General features: G+C 41.5%; 1 protein-coding gene across 1 annotated transcript; it reads left to right on the top strand.

Moving 5' to 3' along the window:
* The first annotated feature begins 5,641 nt into the window (after positions 1-5,641).
* Positions 5,642-12,440, top strand: LOC128769270 (G-protein coupled receptor 26-like). The gene is made up of 3 exons (XM_053882836.1): positions 5,642-6,788; positions 7,428-7,541; positions 9,707-12,440. Exons 1-3 carry the CDS (start codon positions 6,121-6,123, stop codon positions 9,933-9,935), a joined length of 1,011 nt encoding a protein of 336 aa, XP_053738811.1. The 5' UTR covers positions 5,642-6,120; the 3' UTR covers positions 9,936-12,440.
* The last annotated feature ends 3,738 nt before the right edge of the window (positions 12,441-16,178 follow it).

Here is a 16,178-nt window from a genome sequence, read left to right as displayed (position 1 = left end):
CTTGGACCTTCTGACTGTGGGCACACTTTGCTTCACCCTCGCTGATCTGAGTGCCGCTCCATCATCTGATTTGAACGCAGCATTTCGCTCCCTCAGTCTTTCACGCGCCTCTTTCGTCATCCAAGGCTTCATATTCGCCCGAGTGACGATGGTCTTGTTGACTGTGACCCTCTCCATGCACCACTGTTTATGGCGATGTAGGCTAAATATGCACCATTTTCGGATACCTTTTGGGAGCTTGGGCGCTTCGGGTGGTGACAAGAGAAAGTGCAATCCATCTCCACTTGACGGCCTTGGTGAAAAGCTCAGGAAGGACATCAAGTGGAAATCTTGTGTCTGGAGGTGGTGGTGTCTCCTCTTCCAACAGCTCTCTCACAGTCGCTTCCTCTGGTTCCTCCACAGGTCTTCTTTCTCATACACCTGCCTCTCGTCCCCTTGTTACACTCATTCTGAGGTTTCAAGAAGGCATGAGAGGTTTCGGCTTTCGCCTTTTTGGGTGATTGCTGAGGTGCCTCTGGGTCAGATTTGGGGGTGTTTCAGTCGCTCTGCCCCATGGTACATAACTATAAGCATGCTGGACATTTGCTGAGCTCGGCATGATGCTCCTTGCCCAGACTCCCAAAAGCAGTCGGTGTTGATGTTGAACTGCATCATTTGAGAAGAGCAGTGGCAAGTGGAGGGGTAAAGGGAAGAAGAACCCTACCTAGGTGGAGAGCCAATGAATTCAATTCCCAGGAACGAGGCGGAGCCTCAGAGTGGTCCAGCCAATCGTGAAGCCCACGAGAGGTTGAAGTGTTTGAAGTGAGGTTGGGAGAGTACACCTGCCCATTTCAAGTCTCATAGTCCAACCAGAACAGAAACACTGACATTTTTAAATGGCAGCACTGTTTGCTATGTTCAGTGTAATAGACCGTCATGGCTAGCTTAGCGACTCAACCCCCTAAATTCTGAGCAGACCTCTTTCAACTCTTTGGCTTCTATCCACCAACTGGAGGACTACTGTCAGGTAGTTAGTGCTGCATGTCACCAGTTCACTCCAGTGTGAGATATAAGTGTCGGGTTCAAACCTGGGTCGTTCCTGTGTGGTGCGTGAATGTTTCCCCTGAGCGTATTCCCCTCAGGCACTCTGGTTTCCTCCCGGTCAAAAACACAGAGATTACTAAAGCATGACTAAATTCTTTTAGTACAGCAGTCCGAGCAAGAGGACGGATCAATAAATAGCACTGAATAAGCCGGCTTTACCAAGTTTTGTATTTTTGGGCTAAACTGTGTGGCATCCATCTGTACAGTCGGGACATAAAAGTGTGCCGTTTGACTTGTTCTGGTGTGTACATGCGATGAAATCTCCAAGGTGTAGCAGATACTGTAAATACATACATAGGAAATACAAAGGAAACTATAGATAGCCTATAGAAAAATGCTGCTGAGAAACTTGTTTATGTAGTGTACATGTACAGTATCAACTTGTCATGTATAAAAGAGAGTAGCATGGGATGGGTTTATCATTATCATTATTATTTTATTTAATTATTTTTATTTAAGCTACATACCTTGTTTAGGAAACCTAATAAATGCAGTACTGCAAATGTGACACACAATTGTGGAAATCCGTCAGAGTCTCCAGACTTCAGAAACTTTGATAGAAAAACAGCTACTGTACTGTTGGTCAGAGGGGAACCCAAGTGTGGGATTGTGAGTGGCAGCAGGATTTAAATCCACTCTGTCAGGGCTAAAAAAGCAGGAATGCTGGAGGGTTTCTGGCGTCCAACCACCTCCCTCAGTCAAGTTTGGCACTTGCTAAATTTTCTGACAGGAGCAATCATCGTCAAAGTGGAGACATGAAAACCTGGGACTGTTTGATACACTGTTGTTCTGAAAAAGGGATTTTGGGATTTACAGAAACATGTAACAACATGAGTAGCCAGATTAAGATCATCTCATGAACCAGCCAAAGGATTGAAGAAAACAACAATCTTATTGAATGTAGCTTAAATGTAATGGTTTTAATACTATAAAGTAGGGAAAACTGTTCTTAGCATATGTTCATTGTATATTGTTTATTTATTATATATTTTATTGCTTGTTTTTTCCTTTTTTTACATTTTATTTTGAATCTCAATTTAGTAAAAATACTGAATTTGCAAAATCTTGAAAAATGTAACAGAACCATATGATATAAGGGTCTCGTACATACATGCACACACACACACACACAAACACACACACACACACACACACACACACACACACACACACACACACACACACACACACACACACACACGTGTATGTGTATATATATATATATACAGCCTCTGTATGCAGACGTGTCCCGTTAGCTATATTTAGTGGCTGTTTTTTCTTCATATTGAGGTGTAAAACCTTCCCTGTCTCCACACTGGACCGTGGTAGAGTGTCACAGGGGAGCTGCTCGCTCTCCACACCACCACTCGCACTCCAGGGTTTGATGTCCTGTAGTCGGCTGGAGCTGGGACAGGAATGAGGCGAGTCTGGGACAGAGCGTGACTTGGTTTATGACTCACAGCCAAACTGCACAGAAGCGCACATTCAGAGCTGGACACGCACCGGGCACCTCTTCACTTCTGGAGAGACGTCACTCACTCGGCAACCCCTCCCACATGCAGTGGCCACACACATAGAGGAACCTATGTTCCTCACCTGCACCTGCAGCAGACACTCTACATTCACTCCTACAAAAGCCTATTTTAAGGCTTGGAACACATTATTTATATATATATATATATATATATATATATATATATATATATATATATATATATATATATATATATATATATATATATATATATATATATATATATATATATATATATATATATATATATATATATAATGATAATGGCCCTTCCCTCGCCTCTGTAGCAAAATGATGAGGAAAGGAATAGCATAACTATAAATAACTATGATAAAGTTGCAGAGGTTGAATGATGATTCTTAATCGTCCATACATGTGAGTGTGTCCACCAATGGACCAGTGATCGGTATGTCAGTGTGTCTCCTGCCTCTTGATCAGAAGTAGCTGAGACTATCATTGGAAAATGCCGATGTCCATCAAGATTGCACAAATCATTCTCTCATTGAATCAAGAAGTAAACGTTCCATGCCCCGAACTCTCCGCCGCCTCTGTAAGTAGTATCATTTGTCTATAACATGATTATAAGAACACCTCCGCATACATTGATATTTGAGAAGGCCTGCTTTAGCTAAAGGCATTTCTGGCTCGCTCAGCCTCCACAACAAACTGTTAAAACCCAAATCCTGTGCTAATTCAGCATTATCACCTGAGCAGACACCCTCTGACTCATGTCATGCTTTTAGCAGGATTTTTCAGGGGTGTCTGTGGTGCTGGCATTTAATTATGAGAAGAATAATTAGAATGATGGCTGCAAAAAAAGCCCCACACCTGCGACCAAGATTAAGCGTGTCTGCCTGCTGATAAGGCCGGTGGACTGACAGACGAACAGGCGGGCGGGCGACAGCTCCTTAAATGCTCTCCACTCACCGCATCACATTTGAAAGTGTAATGTCAGGAGAGAAAAGGCATGGAGGAGCAGCAGTAGCACTAGTATGGAGAACTGCTGCTGGAATAGGAGAAAATACATGCACAACAGCCTGGTTACGTGATCGAATATTGAACGCTTTACTTGTGAATGCACAGGGATCTGACAGACGCTTCGCAATTTGACAGGGATGATTTGCTCATTGTTTACTTGTGTTGCTGTTTCCATTATTTAAAGGACGGCCACTGACAGGAGTCCATTTTAAAAAGGCTGATTTGATCCCTGCAAGGATGTAGTAAACAGCAATGTCAGACAGATTGCATGTGCAAATTAAAACAGGTGCAGAGTGTTGGAAAGCAACTCCAGAAACATGCCTGTTTAATTCAGTGTTGAGTGCGTTTCATGGTTTGCAACATTTGGTGGGACTCAACAACATGCAGCCAATCTACAAAACGCACCCAGTATTTCAGAAAAATGGGACTGTTGAACGACGCCTGTATGTACTGTATACAACTGTCAAAATGAAACACATGGACAATATTCAAGCCACTGCTTCTGATGCCATTTTATATGGCTTATTTAAAGAGCAACTAATGTCAAACTTCGCATGCATATGTTTCAAATGTTGATGTCCTCAAAAAAGTGCTCTTTATTGCAGTATGTTTCTTTTTGCGTAATACTCAATATATACAAAATGCACTGGAGCTGATATCTTGTTCTCCCCAGCCACAACTTGTCAGAAGTTCCCTGCCAGTGGCAACAGCTGCCACCAAGAACATTTCCCTTATGAAAGCTCTTCAGGAAAATAGTTGGTCTGGTGATGTCACGACAGCGTTTCAGGAGTACTGAGACACACTCACACTCACACACACACACACACACACACACACACAGTCTAATAATCATGCCTTACTGGAAGCCGTCCCCAGAACCAGTAAAGAATTGCTTCTGTACTCTGCGTTTAAAACTGGTATTCGGATAGACAAACTCTCTTGATAAATGCTTTCGCACATTGACAATGAAATATACTTTGGGTAACCTCTCAAAATGTACAATTATACAGTAGCATTTCTCTGGAAATGGCCTGCTTAATTTTCAGGTGTCTTCTGCCAGGCTCTACAGAGAAATGTAAATGTGATGTCAGGTTTTTGCTCCACGGCCATGAAGCAGCACTCAAGAGAATAATGATATGACCAAACGCGTCTCCCAAAATCGCCCATTTATTTTTTAAATGTATTGAAGGCATAGTGACTTTACATGAGTCATTATACGGGTTTTAATGAGTCTCTCTCTGTTCACCTTTTCGCACCATAGTGACACCGCCACATCGCCCCGCATTTGCTTGTGTGTAGAAATAACACTCTGTCCACCCACACACACAAACACACCAGATCACAGACCCCACCCTCACAGTGGCATCTCCCCCGGCTCACGTGCCGCGGCACACTCCAGTGAGTCCCACGCTTCAGAGAAAACATCCGCCACAGTCCAGAGGGGCAGCAGTGTGTGGGGGCGTCATCTGGCTTCAAGGGGGACCAGAAATGTTGCTCCTGATCAAGCTGATGGAGCAGAATTAACCAGCAAAGTGTGACCAAATACAGATTCAGCCACATTTTCTGATTGTCAAGGGAAAGAAGAAGTGACAAACATGACACAAAACCACTGAATCCAATTCAATGAACAACACTTAAATGATGGAAAAAAGCAGACACAGTTGTGTGGTTGTGTGTATGACAAGTGAATATGTAAAGACAATATGTAATTATACTAAAGTCTGCTGCCACAAACACCAGTATGTGAGAGCTGCTATCAGGATGCAATGAAACAGCGACACTGAATAATGTTATTTGTACTGCTTCCACTGATCAAACTGCTGCTGTACCAACCAGCACCTTACAGTGCTCTTCCCTTTATTAGTACTACTTCAGATACTTAAACCATGGTCACTCATTCTTTTTATTTTATTCCTAATTCAGCAGATAAAGCTAGGAAGGTGCCATAATATATATATTTTTTACCTCCACTATGAAGTATTTTTCTTTAAGTCGTACCGTTCTTACCACTAATCGTTCTGGACACCACATTTACTCGTCCATATAAAACTATTTAGCCATATGTGGGTGCATGAAATCAACCAAACAAATCTGTTAAGGCAATAAAACAATTTGATCAGATGAAATGTGAATATTTGGAACGTGGATTTAATGATTGACCAATGAAGAGGCACGTCTAATAGAGACGGTAATAGATCAGGTTGGTGCGTGGTTCCCACCCGCCCAGATGAGGAGCAGGGACTCCGAAGTGTGTGTTGGGGGGGGGGCAGAGTATCGAGTCTGTGCCTTCCCAGTTTCTCGGAGGAGACAGAAGTTGCCCACACACAGGCAGCGTGAGCGGAGGGGTGAAGCCTGAGCGCACGGCACAGCAGCAGCTGGAGCGCTGCTTTCCTTGTTGGCTCCGGACTGAGGGACCCATACCGAGGAGGCTCGAGAGGGGCTCCGAGTGGACATGCATGGATATGGATGACTGGTGCTGACAAGACTATGCGCAGCGAAAGTGGGGATCTGTGAGTTTCCACAGGATGGACACTGCAGAGGTCTTCATCTCTCTGCTGGTGGCGGTCATCATTGTCGTCTCGCTGCTGTCCAACGTCCTGGTGCTGATCTGCTTTCTGTACAACCCGGAGATCCGCAAGCAGGTCCCGGGTCTGTTCACCCTCAACCTCACCTTCTGTAACCTGTTGCTGACGGTCTCCAACATGCCGCTGACGCTGGTGGGACTGGTGAGTAAGACCCAGCCGGGGGGTCAAGGCTTTTGTCAGACCGTGGGCTTCCTGGAGACCTTCCTGTCCACCAACTCGATGCTGAGCATGGCAGCCTTGAGCATCGACCGCTGGGTCGCGGTGGTGTTCCCGCTCAGGTATCACTCCAAGATGCGCCACCGGGACGCAGCGCTGGTGCTGGGATACACGTGGGTGCACGCCGTGTCCTTCTCCACGGTGGCCACCAGCCTGTCGTGGGTGGGCTACCACCGGCTTTACGCCTCTTGCACCCTCTCCAGCCCCAGAGGGGGCAGCCGGACTCAATTCGTGGTCTTCACGGTGTTTTTCCACTCCTTCACCTTCCTGCTGTCCCTCATAGTTCTGTGCGTCACTTACCTCAAAGTGCTCAAAGTGGCCAGATTCCACTGCAGGAGAATCGACGTTATAACGATGCAAACTCTGGTCCTGCTGGTGGATATACACCCCAGGTGAGCCCCTTTACATATTCATATTCTGCAAGGTCTATGTTCATGAAGAAACCCAGAGAAATGTGTGATAACCTCATCTAAAATATCAACTACACATGAGACCCTGAAGAAAAACTGCACCTATCACTTTTAGTTGAGTTGCTTCACTTTGGTGCAGACACTAAACCAACAGAATGAAAAACATTAATATTCATGTCACTGAACGCAGAGGGTAATGGGTTCTAAAGGACAAGAATAACATGAATTTTTGTTTGGTTTTGAAGCGTGAAACTCCATGTTTTCTTTAGTTCAAGTTTCATTTGACCTTCTTTTAACAAACAAAACAGGTATGTACAGGTAGAGTATCGGTTTTTAGTCATTTGTAGTTTAGTCAAGTCGCATAATGCGAATATAGCAAAATGCCCGTCTGGTGAATATGCATTCTTTAAACAGGGATTCCTCCTGCACAAAGAGTACACTGACTTACAAGACTGCTGAGTTAAAAAAAAAAAAACCCCAACATGAAATATGATCTCGCTGTTTTGCCAACATGAGCAATGTTGATGACATTTTGATGTCTTCTTCAGCACTGTAGTGTGTACTTCCTGGTGAGCACCAGGTCTGCGAAGCGGGTTACCAATCTGCTCTCTCTGTTGGCAGCGTTCGCCAGCGTTGCCTAGAAGAGCAAAAGAGGCGGCGACAGAGAGCCACCAGGAAGATCAGCACCTTCATCGGCACCTTTATGATTTGTTTTGCACCATATGTAATCACAAGGTGAGTGAGGTGGCGATGGGAAAAACACACATCTGGTTTACCCCCCAGCCATAGTCAGATAGCCTCTCAGTTTCCTATCCAGTATGGCCACGGTTGGAAGATGAGATTGGCTGACCATGTGATAAGTACAAAGCCTGAGTTCCATGATGCTACTACATAGGCGCTTTTGTCTGGAGTTCAGTGAGTGTGTCTGACTTAGGTGAAAAACATTCTAATCCTTGATATAAGTTGCAACATTATATCTGTGGATTGCCAAACTGACATCTTCAACGGGAACGTAGGCAGCCACCCGCCATAAATTGGATTCCTTAAGTTCACAAATCCAGTCATGCTTTGAATCAAATCACTACCAGCTTTAAGGTTTGCATTCTTAACAAATATGATGTCACAAAATTGAAAGTGCTCTGCTGCATAGCCACCATGTTTTAATGAAACCAGTTCTAGGCAGAAGAGTCAAGTGACATGGGCGCTATGTAGAACGTAATGGAATAAATCTGTATTGTCCACCAAGTTAGAAGATTGTTTGTGGCTCATCAATATGTGAAATCAAAAACTCTGAAACATGCATCCATATTGCATAAAACAAATGACAGGTACATATAAAAATAGATGTGATGAAAATGAGCAGTGCATATCAGTAGCTGTGTGCTTACACACTCGCAGTGGCAGATCAATATCAGTCTTATCGTACCTGCACAAAGCCCCATGGCACATATACTTTTTTAAATCCATTTATTCATTTTTACGCCTTTTTTGTTAATCATTTTTTGAGTAAGAAAGTGTTCAGAGTGCTCGGCAACATTCATTGTCACCTATAATATACAAATCATTACTTCTTGTTCTTACAGATTGGTTGTGAGGCAATTGCTCCTTCAGCACGGCAGCTCAGCCAGTCACAGGCATGAATAGATCACATGACACATGGCTTGACTGAATCACCTGACCAGGCAGGGACAAAGGCACCACGCTCTACTATCGAACCAGTCTTGGACAGAGGAGGTCTCCTCAAGAAGAAACATCTGGAGGCTTTCCTAACTTCAGATGACCTCTAGCAAAGGCCAGACAAACATCCAGATGTTTCTTCTTGAGCAGTGGCCTCTTACATCTGACACCTTACATTTCCTGCCATGCCGACTGAGGTTTTTAACAGTGTTGAACTTCTTGTGCTTGTGATAACTACAGAAAATGGATTTTGCCAGGTGTATGAATAATTCTGATCATGGGTGAAAAGCAACCTTTGGACATAGATTTACTAATAGATGTAAAGTTTAGCCTCTCATATGTGGGTTTGTGCCATGCAACGGGACGATATAAGATACTCAGGAGTGACCAGTCGACTAGCTTTTGTAAATGAAGAATCTGAAATATAATGGGGTTTTTTTCAAGGGGTATGAATCATTTTGAGGCTGAGTATAGATGCAGATGATTCTGTGGAATATATGCTGAAGATCAACTGGAACCCTTGTTAACAAGACACGCGCACCGTGTTGAAGTCCCACCTAGTCAAGCTAGTAACATCAAACATTTCCGAAGTGTGCTGGCTCCGAGGATGGCCAGGGCCTCCTGTCATATTGAAGTGTGGATTCACCAAACCAGAGGCAGCAGGTTGAGTCACCAAGGTAATTTAATCACTTCAAGAAACAACAAAAACAGGCAGGACAAGACTGGTAAACAAACAGAAATAGAAGCCGTCGACCCATCTGTGTCCAGCACCCGTCTCATGGCCATGTAGGTGCTTCCAGTGTTGATAAAAACACCTGCAGAAACCATGCCTGCGAACACATCTGCAACCACTTCCTCCTTCATACGGAGCACGTTCTCCTAGCTTTAGCTCTCAGTCAGATGACACTGAGGAGGTAATGACAACAAACATCTATTATGCCATTAAAATCCTCTTTGATCATAGCTACTAACAAGCAGCACTGAGTACTGCAAATTACCCATCAAAGTACAGTCTCCTAAAAGCACAGAGTCCGGCGTTTTTGCATGAAGGTTGATTGTTATTCCTTTGTGGTTGTTCAAAGTTCAGTTTCAGAGTCAGAAGAGGATGATTCTCTGGGCATAGAAAGAGTTTCTGTTTAGCATCTCACCTGAAAGTGAGACCACCGTCTGGGCGTAGCTACCACTCGTGTACAGTGTGATAACTCTCTCACTCATGTCTGCAGGATTGTGGAGTTGTTCCCAGCGGTGCCGATTAGCCCTCACTGGGGAATCGTCTCCAAGTGTTTGGCCTACAGCAAGGCGGCCTGCGACCCCTTTGTGTACTCTTTACTGCGACGCCAGTACAAGAAGACGTGCACTGACATCATCAACAGGCTGCTGAAGCGTAGCTCCTTCCACACGTCGGGTCGTCGGGACCAGAATCAAGGCAGCAGCTTACCGACGGCAGAGTGACACAGAGGTGATGGAACATCCTCCCAGGCTTATCGAGTTTACTGTCAGTCGTGTCGACCAGAGAGAGACAAACCGGGGGTCTGTCTTTTCCAAGTCTGCTCCTGGTTCTAAATGATGAAAGGAGTTAAGGACAGAGCCCGGGATGTGGATCCACCTTCTCAGATCAGGTGAAGAAAGTCATATCAGAAATGCTTTTGCGATCGAGGATTTTTATTTTGCAGGTTTCTTTAGCTCAGGTTTTATTTGACATTCTTTTAAAAACAAAACTGCTGCAACATGTGACCATAATCTGCCATTTCCCACATTTCAACATTTCAAATGCTGAATATTCATTAATATATATATATAATATATTTAAAAAAAGAAGGAAAGTATTATATATATATATATATATATAGTGGGATCAACACTTTTCAATCTAATCTGTTATGACTATAATATATTTGAACTGTTCCTCAACTGTTATGTTTCATTTCAACTAACAATTCAACCTAATCCGTTTTGAAAAATCTAAAGTTTACAGCCATTCAGTCTCATTCGTTTTTCAGTCCACAAATGCCTTAGAACTGGTTAAAAATCATAAGAATAATTCCTGAAATAAATGTAATGAGAGAAAATTGATGAGGAAATATTCTATGGATCCAGTGACAGAAAATATAATGTCCTGTCTTACAGATGTTTCCGAAGTGACCACAGTTCATTATTCAGCCCAAAGCTAGTGCATGAGAGTGTTACTGCACTAGAGGTCATCCAAGAGTTTACAAACATAGCACTTCATTACCAAGCCAGCACTTCAGAAACGTGTTTTTGACTTAATCAAAGGCTTAAAATGGAAGGTTTTGGAGCCATTACGCCGTAGCTTTGTGCTCTCATCACTATGTTCAAACCCAATAGCGCCACCCTCTTTCAGGTGCAATTTCTGTTCTGCAAATATTACATATCTTTTATAAACAGAAGGAAACCCCTCGCACTGAGATTATATAACAATCCTATCATTGCATTCCTCATGTGTTTACCACTGGGCGGCATTTAATGAGTGAAAATGGCCCTTCGACCAGAATGTCTTTGCCGCTGTGATTGGCATGTGGCCCTCAGGTGGTGTAGCCAAGTGGAACGTGAATGGCTGTGGAGGGGAGCAATCCTACACCATCTTTTGTAGCAGACTAAAATAGGCACCACAGATGATGACCGGTGTATTTAAAAGTGTAATTTATACTGTCTGTGTCCAGAGATGAAGAGAGTGTTTGTGACGAACATGAATAATGAAACGACAATAAGCACACTGTCTGCATTTCGATGAGAAGAGATCCACTCCTCCACTTGGTGAGCAGCTTCTGTACATGTACAGTACCAGGAAGAACAATGAAATGTGGGCTGAAATGTGTTGCATTAAGTTAACCACAACCACTTTCAAATGTTGCCATAACCAAATCAGTCGGATGAGGACATCGACGCAAGCTTAAAAATTGTACTTGAACACCCAGACTTCCTGCGTATTGATCAAGACAAACTCAAAGTTAGTGTGTTGGTGTGTGTTCCTCTACCTTTGGAGGGTTTTTGTTGCTGCACCTTCTCTAATGTGTGCATGAACCCCCGTACTGTTTTCACCGTCCTCCACCATCCACGAGCTGAATTTATCTGCTGTTGCTGACCGAAACAAATGCCCTTTTACCAGCCATTTTGTTCTGTGAGGTTTTAAGAACATTCAATGTGACATACAATGTTCCAAAAATACAAGTAATTAATTCACTCCTTTGACATTTAATGACAAAGTGACCGGATAGTGTGCGAGTGTACGGCAATGACCTCTCACCTCTGTTCTCTTCCAATGCCCGACCTCTAATCGGTCACTCCTCTGGGACAGCGAGGTCCAGCTGAAGGGCTGCTCAGAGAGACACAAATACCCTTCCAATGAAATAACCTCTTTTCTCTGCTGCATCCTCGCGTTACGCTCGCCTGCAGATCCGACAAGTTATTTTCAGTGATGCCCATCAACCCTCTCTGGGGCTTTGTTTGTAGGAGCTGATCCTGCTGCGGGGCTTGCTACTGAACCTGCCTGTGAGGCAGAACACTTTTTGAGCATATTCACTTGGTGAGTAAATCACCAGCGAATTGCCACATAAATGAGGTGTTTGTGACTTGTCAAGAAAGTCTGGAAGCACGTTGCAGTAATGAGTGGGATTTTTTTTTTTAACCAAAGAGCTCAGTATCGCACAAATTGAACGATGTAACAACAAAATGTAATTGATGGAAAAACCAGACATTGAAAGTTGGCATGACATTATAAAGTCTAAATATGTACAGTATATATTAAGTATGTTCAGATTAAAAGGTTATCAAATCTACTTCTATGATATACAAATCATTTTATTGCAACAGGTTATATCAGTTTTTATGTCTTTGTGTATGTCCCATCATTTCATAAAACCATAAGTCAATCAAGTCAACCATTATTCAAAAGGAGACAGAATTGTAAAATGTTAAGGTACAACTTGTGCTTTTAGAGTATACATTCATATGTACGTATATATATATATATATATATATATATATATATATATATATATATATATATATATATATATATATATATATATATATATATATATATATATATATATATATATATATATATATATATATATATAGATATAGATATATATATATATATATATATATATATATATATATAGATATAGATATAGATATAGATATAGATAGATAGATAGATAGATAGATATATCTATATCTATATCTATCTATCTATCTCTCTCTCTCTCTCTCTCTATATATATATATATATATATATATATATATATATACATACATAAATATATATATATAGATAGATAGATAGATATAGATATACATATATACATACATATGAATGTATACTCTAATATATATATACACATAAATATGCACATGCTCATACATACATATATGAGTGTTTTTTTTTTTCTTTCGCCTCCACTACTTTAATAATGAAATATGGAATTCCACAAAGTTATTAGCCACAAATATATACATTATAATAACAAACAAAAGAAAAAGGAAATTATACAAAGAAATGCACAATCAAGATATTTATGAGTAATAAGTGTCAGATTATAGGCATACTTTTTTGTATCTTTTTTTTTTTTTTTACTGTGAGTCCATTATAATGTTGATATGAAAATATTTTTGCTGTTGGTTTAAGATGCGTAGACGTTTCCTGGAGTTTATTGCGTTGTTGAAGGATCACATAAGTAGGTAAAATGTGTTTTGAATGGAATTGCACCTGTAGAGACCTGCACCCCAGACTTCTGTCTCCACTGACTAAACTTAAATGTGTCATGCGACGTAAAATGTTGTAGAAATGGTTAGATTTGACCTCTGAATTCAGATGTCACGCTTAAAGTAGCTACAAAGAACTTACACCACTGATAAGCTTTTATTCTTTTATATGTTCAAAGCCGAATATAGAATATGTTTGGTCGTTCCACTAAAGTTCAAGGTGATAATATAATATAATATAATATAATATAATATAATATAATATAATATAATATAATATAATATAATATAATATAATTTGAATTTATGACAATAAATCTTACACCTGATACGTAGGAACATTTCAATGAACAACACACATTGTTGCCTTTTTATTTGTGCTACCTGCTGCCTTTGTATTTGTGTTAGTTTCTCAGTAGACCAAGACAAATGTTGTGGTGGATAATAATCTAAGAGTAACATTAGAGGAAGTATTTTTGTTGTAGTTTATATGTGTATGTGTTATTTATGACGTTGTCCGTTGTTACAGACTGTGGGCATAAAAGTGTATTTGAGTGTAATATACCTCATTTTCATTTCGGTGACAGAAGTTTTACCTCTTAAGTTATTGAATTTTGGCTCGATGCTGCTGCTCAACACGAAGACGACTGTTTGTAGTTTTGCTGCTGAGGAGGAGGACATGGTTCACTTTGGTGGTGATTAAAGAAACAATAAAATGTTTGGTCAAAAATCTTGCCGTTTGTTTTTTAGTCCGAAAGCGCAATGACTCAGAATAAACCCAGAGTTACATGTGGTCACGCTGGTTCTAGGAATTGCATTGGCTGCATTGGAAGTCAAATCCACTGCGAAGCCCTGATACCGCATGGATGAAGAAGAACCAGTTTTTAAACTTTCCATTATTTATGCAAATGCAAATCATTTTATTTCTCCACTTGGGACAAAGACACATGATGAAATGACTCAAAGCATATTTCTCATTTTCACCATTAAACAGGGTCAGTAGCAAGTCATATCTTCAGATGTGTAAGGATTGTTCTGAGCCTTGCCGAACCATCTGCTTGAATTTTCTGCCCTTCAGTGACGACTTGCTGGTGTGACTGTGTGTGTGTCATGGATTGGAATTTCCCTTCTTCCCGTCCCCATCATCTTGTGTCCGATTGTTAACTTCTCATGACTCCTACAGTAAATTTTCATTGCTAGTACAAACAGTAACAGCCATATACATATACAGACATATACAATATGATAAACAGAGGCTGCTTTTTTCTGAGCATTTTTTTTCTTCAGTCATCAAATCTTGCATACTAACACAGCAGCTTTGCATCAAAATAACAGTTAAGTTTTACATTTTCAAAGTTACTATCTCGCTAAGGTTTACAAAACGGTCATCTTGCTCATAGCAGACCACCAGACTACAAAAATGGCTGACCAGCTGTGACCACAACTCACTAACGGAACCATTTAAAGCAGCTTAAACAACAATATAAACCAAACTGACTCAAGGCATCTGCAGGGCAAGACAAGTTGCAGCCTTTTCAGTGTGTAAATCAGTGTAACATTGAAACCGCAGAATGGTTTAACTGATTTGGAATGCTGTGTTTTAAAATCAACCGAAAATGAACTAAAAATTGAGCCTCACTCTCACTCAAGAGCCAAAGTCACACTCCTTTCACAATCTTTTAAGATAATAGTTAGCCGAGGTTAGAGTCGCTAGATGAAGTTCATTGGTGGCGCTATTAATCCAGTATGTTGTGTCATTAAACCCATGATCCTTTGAGAACAGAACATTAGTTATGTAGCCTGAAATGTAGGCAAAAGGAGTCAGTCAAATGGTGGGTTTAGTGTATGTCAGTCTTCAACACTTCAGTATATCTTGAGGCGCCGTTTCATCGTGCTAACACTGCAGATAACATGAAATATCGATAACCCCTTAAATGAGTGTCTCCATGAAGTGCAGACTTTGGGGAAGAAAATAAAAGGTTCTTGAAAATCCTGGATAATGTTGGACAGACTACACTTTAAACAAAAATATTCAAGCAGTCATCTGCAGCCGTCCAAAGTCTGCTAAAGAAATGGAAGCAGTCTGCAGTGTGGCATATGTAATACAGCTCACAACTGTGACTGAAAATGCTAAGTTTTGATCGTTGTTGTCTTCATAGTCAAAGATCCCTGTCTCTGCGAAGAAAAGCCTATTTCATGCTATATTATTCACCAGTATAGCAGTTCTTGTGGTCTCCTCACGCTTCCAGCCAGAAGCCGAGGAAGTTATTTTCCTGTTCACACTTCCTCTCAGGTGGTAATGAAGCTGCAGCTTCAGTGGAGATTTTGTTCCTCCATCACACCCCGGAGTCAGTGGTTTCGATCAGATGAGCGACGCGGCGTCTCCATCGCTGAGTGTCTAAAGACCTTTGGGGGTGAGAAACAGGCCTCAGGTGAGAAGTGGACACCTGATGCTGTCAAATACACAAACATCTGTCACAGATGCAGAGGAAGCGACAGGGAAGTGCTGTTTCTGTTGAAGCAGTGCAACGTGAATCTTATGATTCTTGTCTTTTATCAGCCATGTGGTTTTCACTGAAACACTGTAAAGTTCATGAAAAATGTGATAGTCTTTTATCTTGAAGAGTGTAGTTGCTCTCTTTCAGATTGAAAATGTATTCAGAGCATGAGCACTCTGTCGGAAAAATAAATGAATTTCACACTCAGACAGTTTAGACCTGACGACATGTTTTAAGTGCTCACTCTCGCTCTCAAGTTCTTTCATGTCCATCCGGCCGGTGGAAAATTTAATCTTCGTGTGATACTCGGGACCTCTGGAGGGGAGGGAGGTTAAGAGAGGGTTTACCACGACGCCTCACCCTGTGATAGCCCGACCGACTCTGCTTACTTCAAAAGGCTGGAGACACTTCTGAAGAACCGTCTGCTCTCAAACTGCTGGCAGGGTCAGCAGCTTGAGCCGGTGTCTTC

The sequence above is a fragment of the Synchiropus splendidus genome, chromosome 1 (genome assembly GCF_027744825.2).
Source record: "Synchiropus splendidus isolate RoL2022-P1 chromosome 1, RoL_Sspl_1.0, whole genome shotgun sequence".
Classification (NCBI taxonomy): domain Eukaryota; kingdom Metazoa; phylum Chordata; class Actinopteri; order Syngnathiformes; family Callionymidae; genus Synchiropus; species Synchiropus splendidus.
The sequence above is the reverse complement of the archived record's forward strand: the minus strand, read 5'-3'. Positions and strand labels throughout refer to the sequence as shown.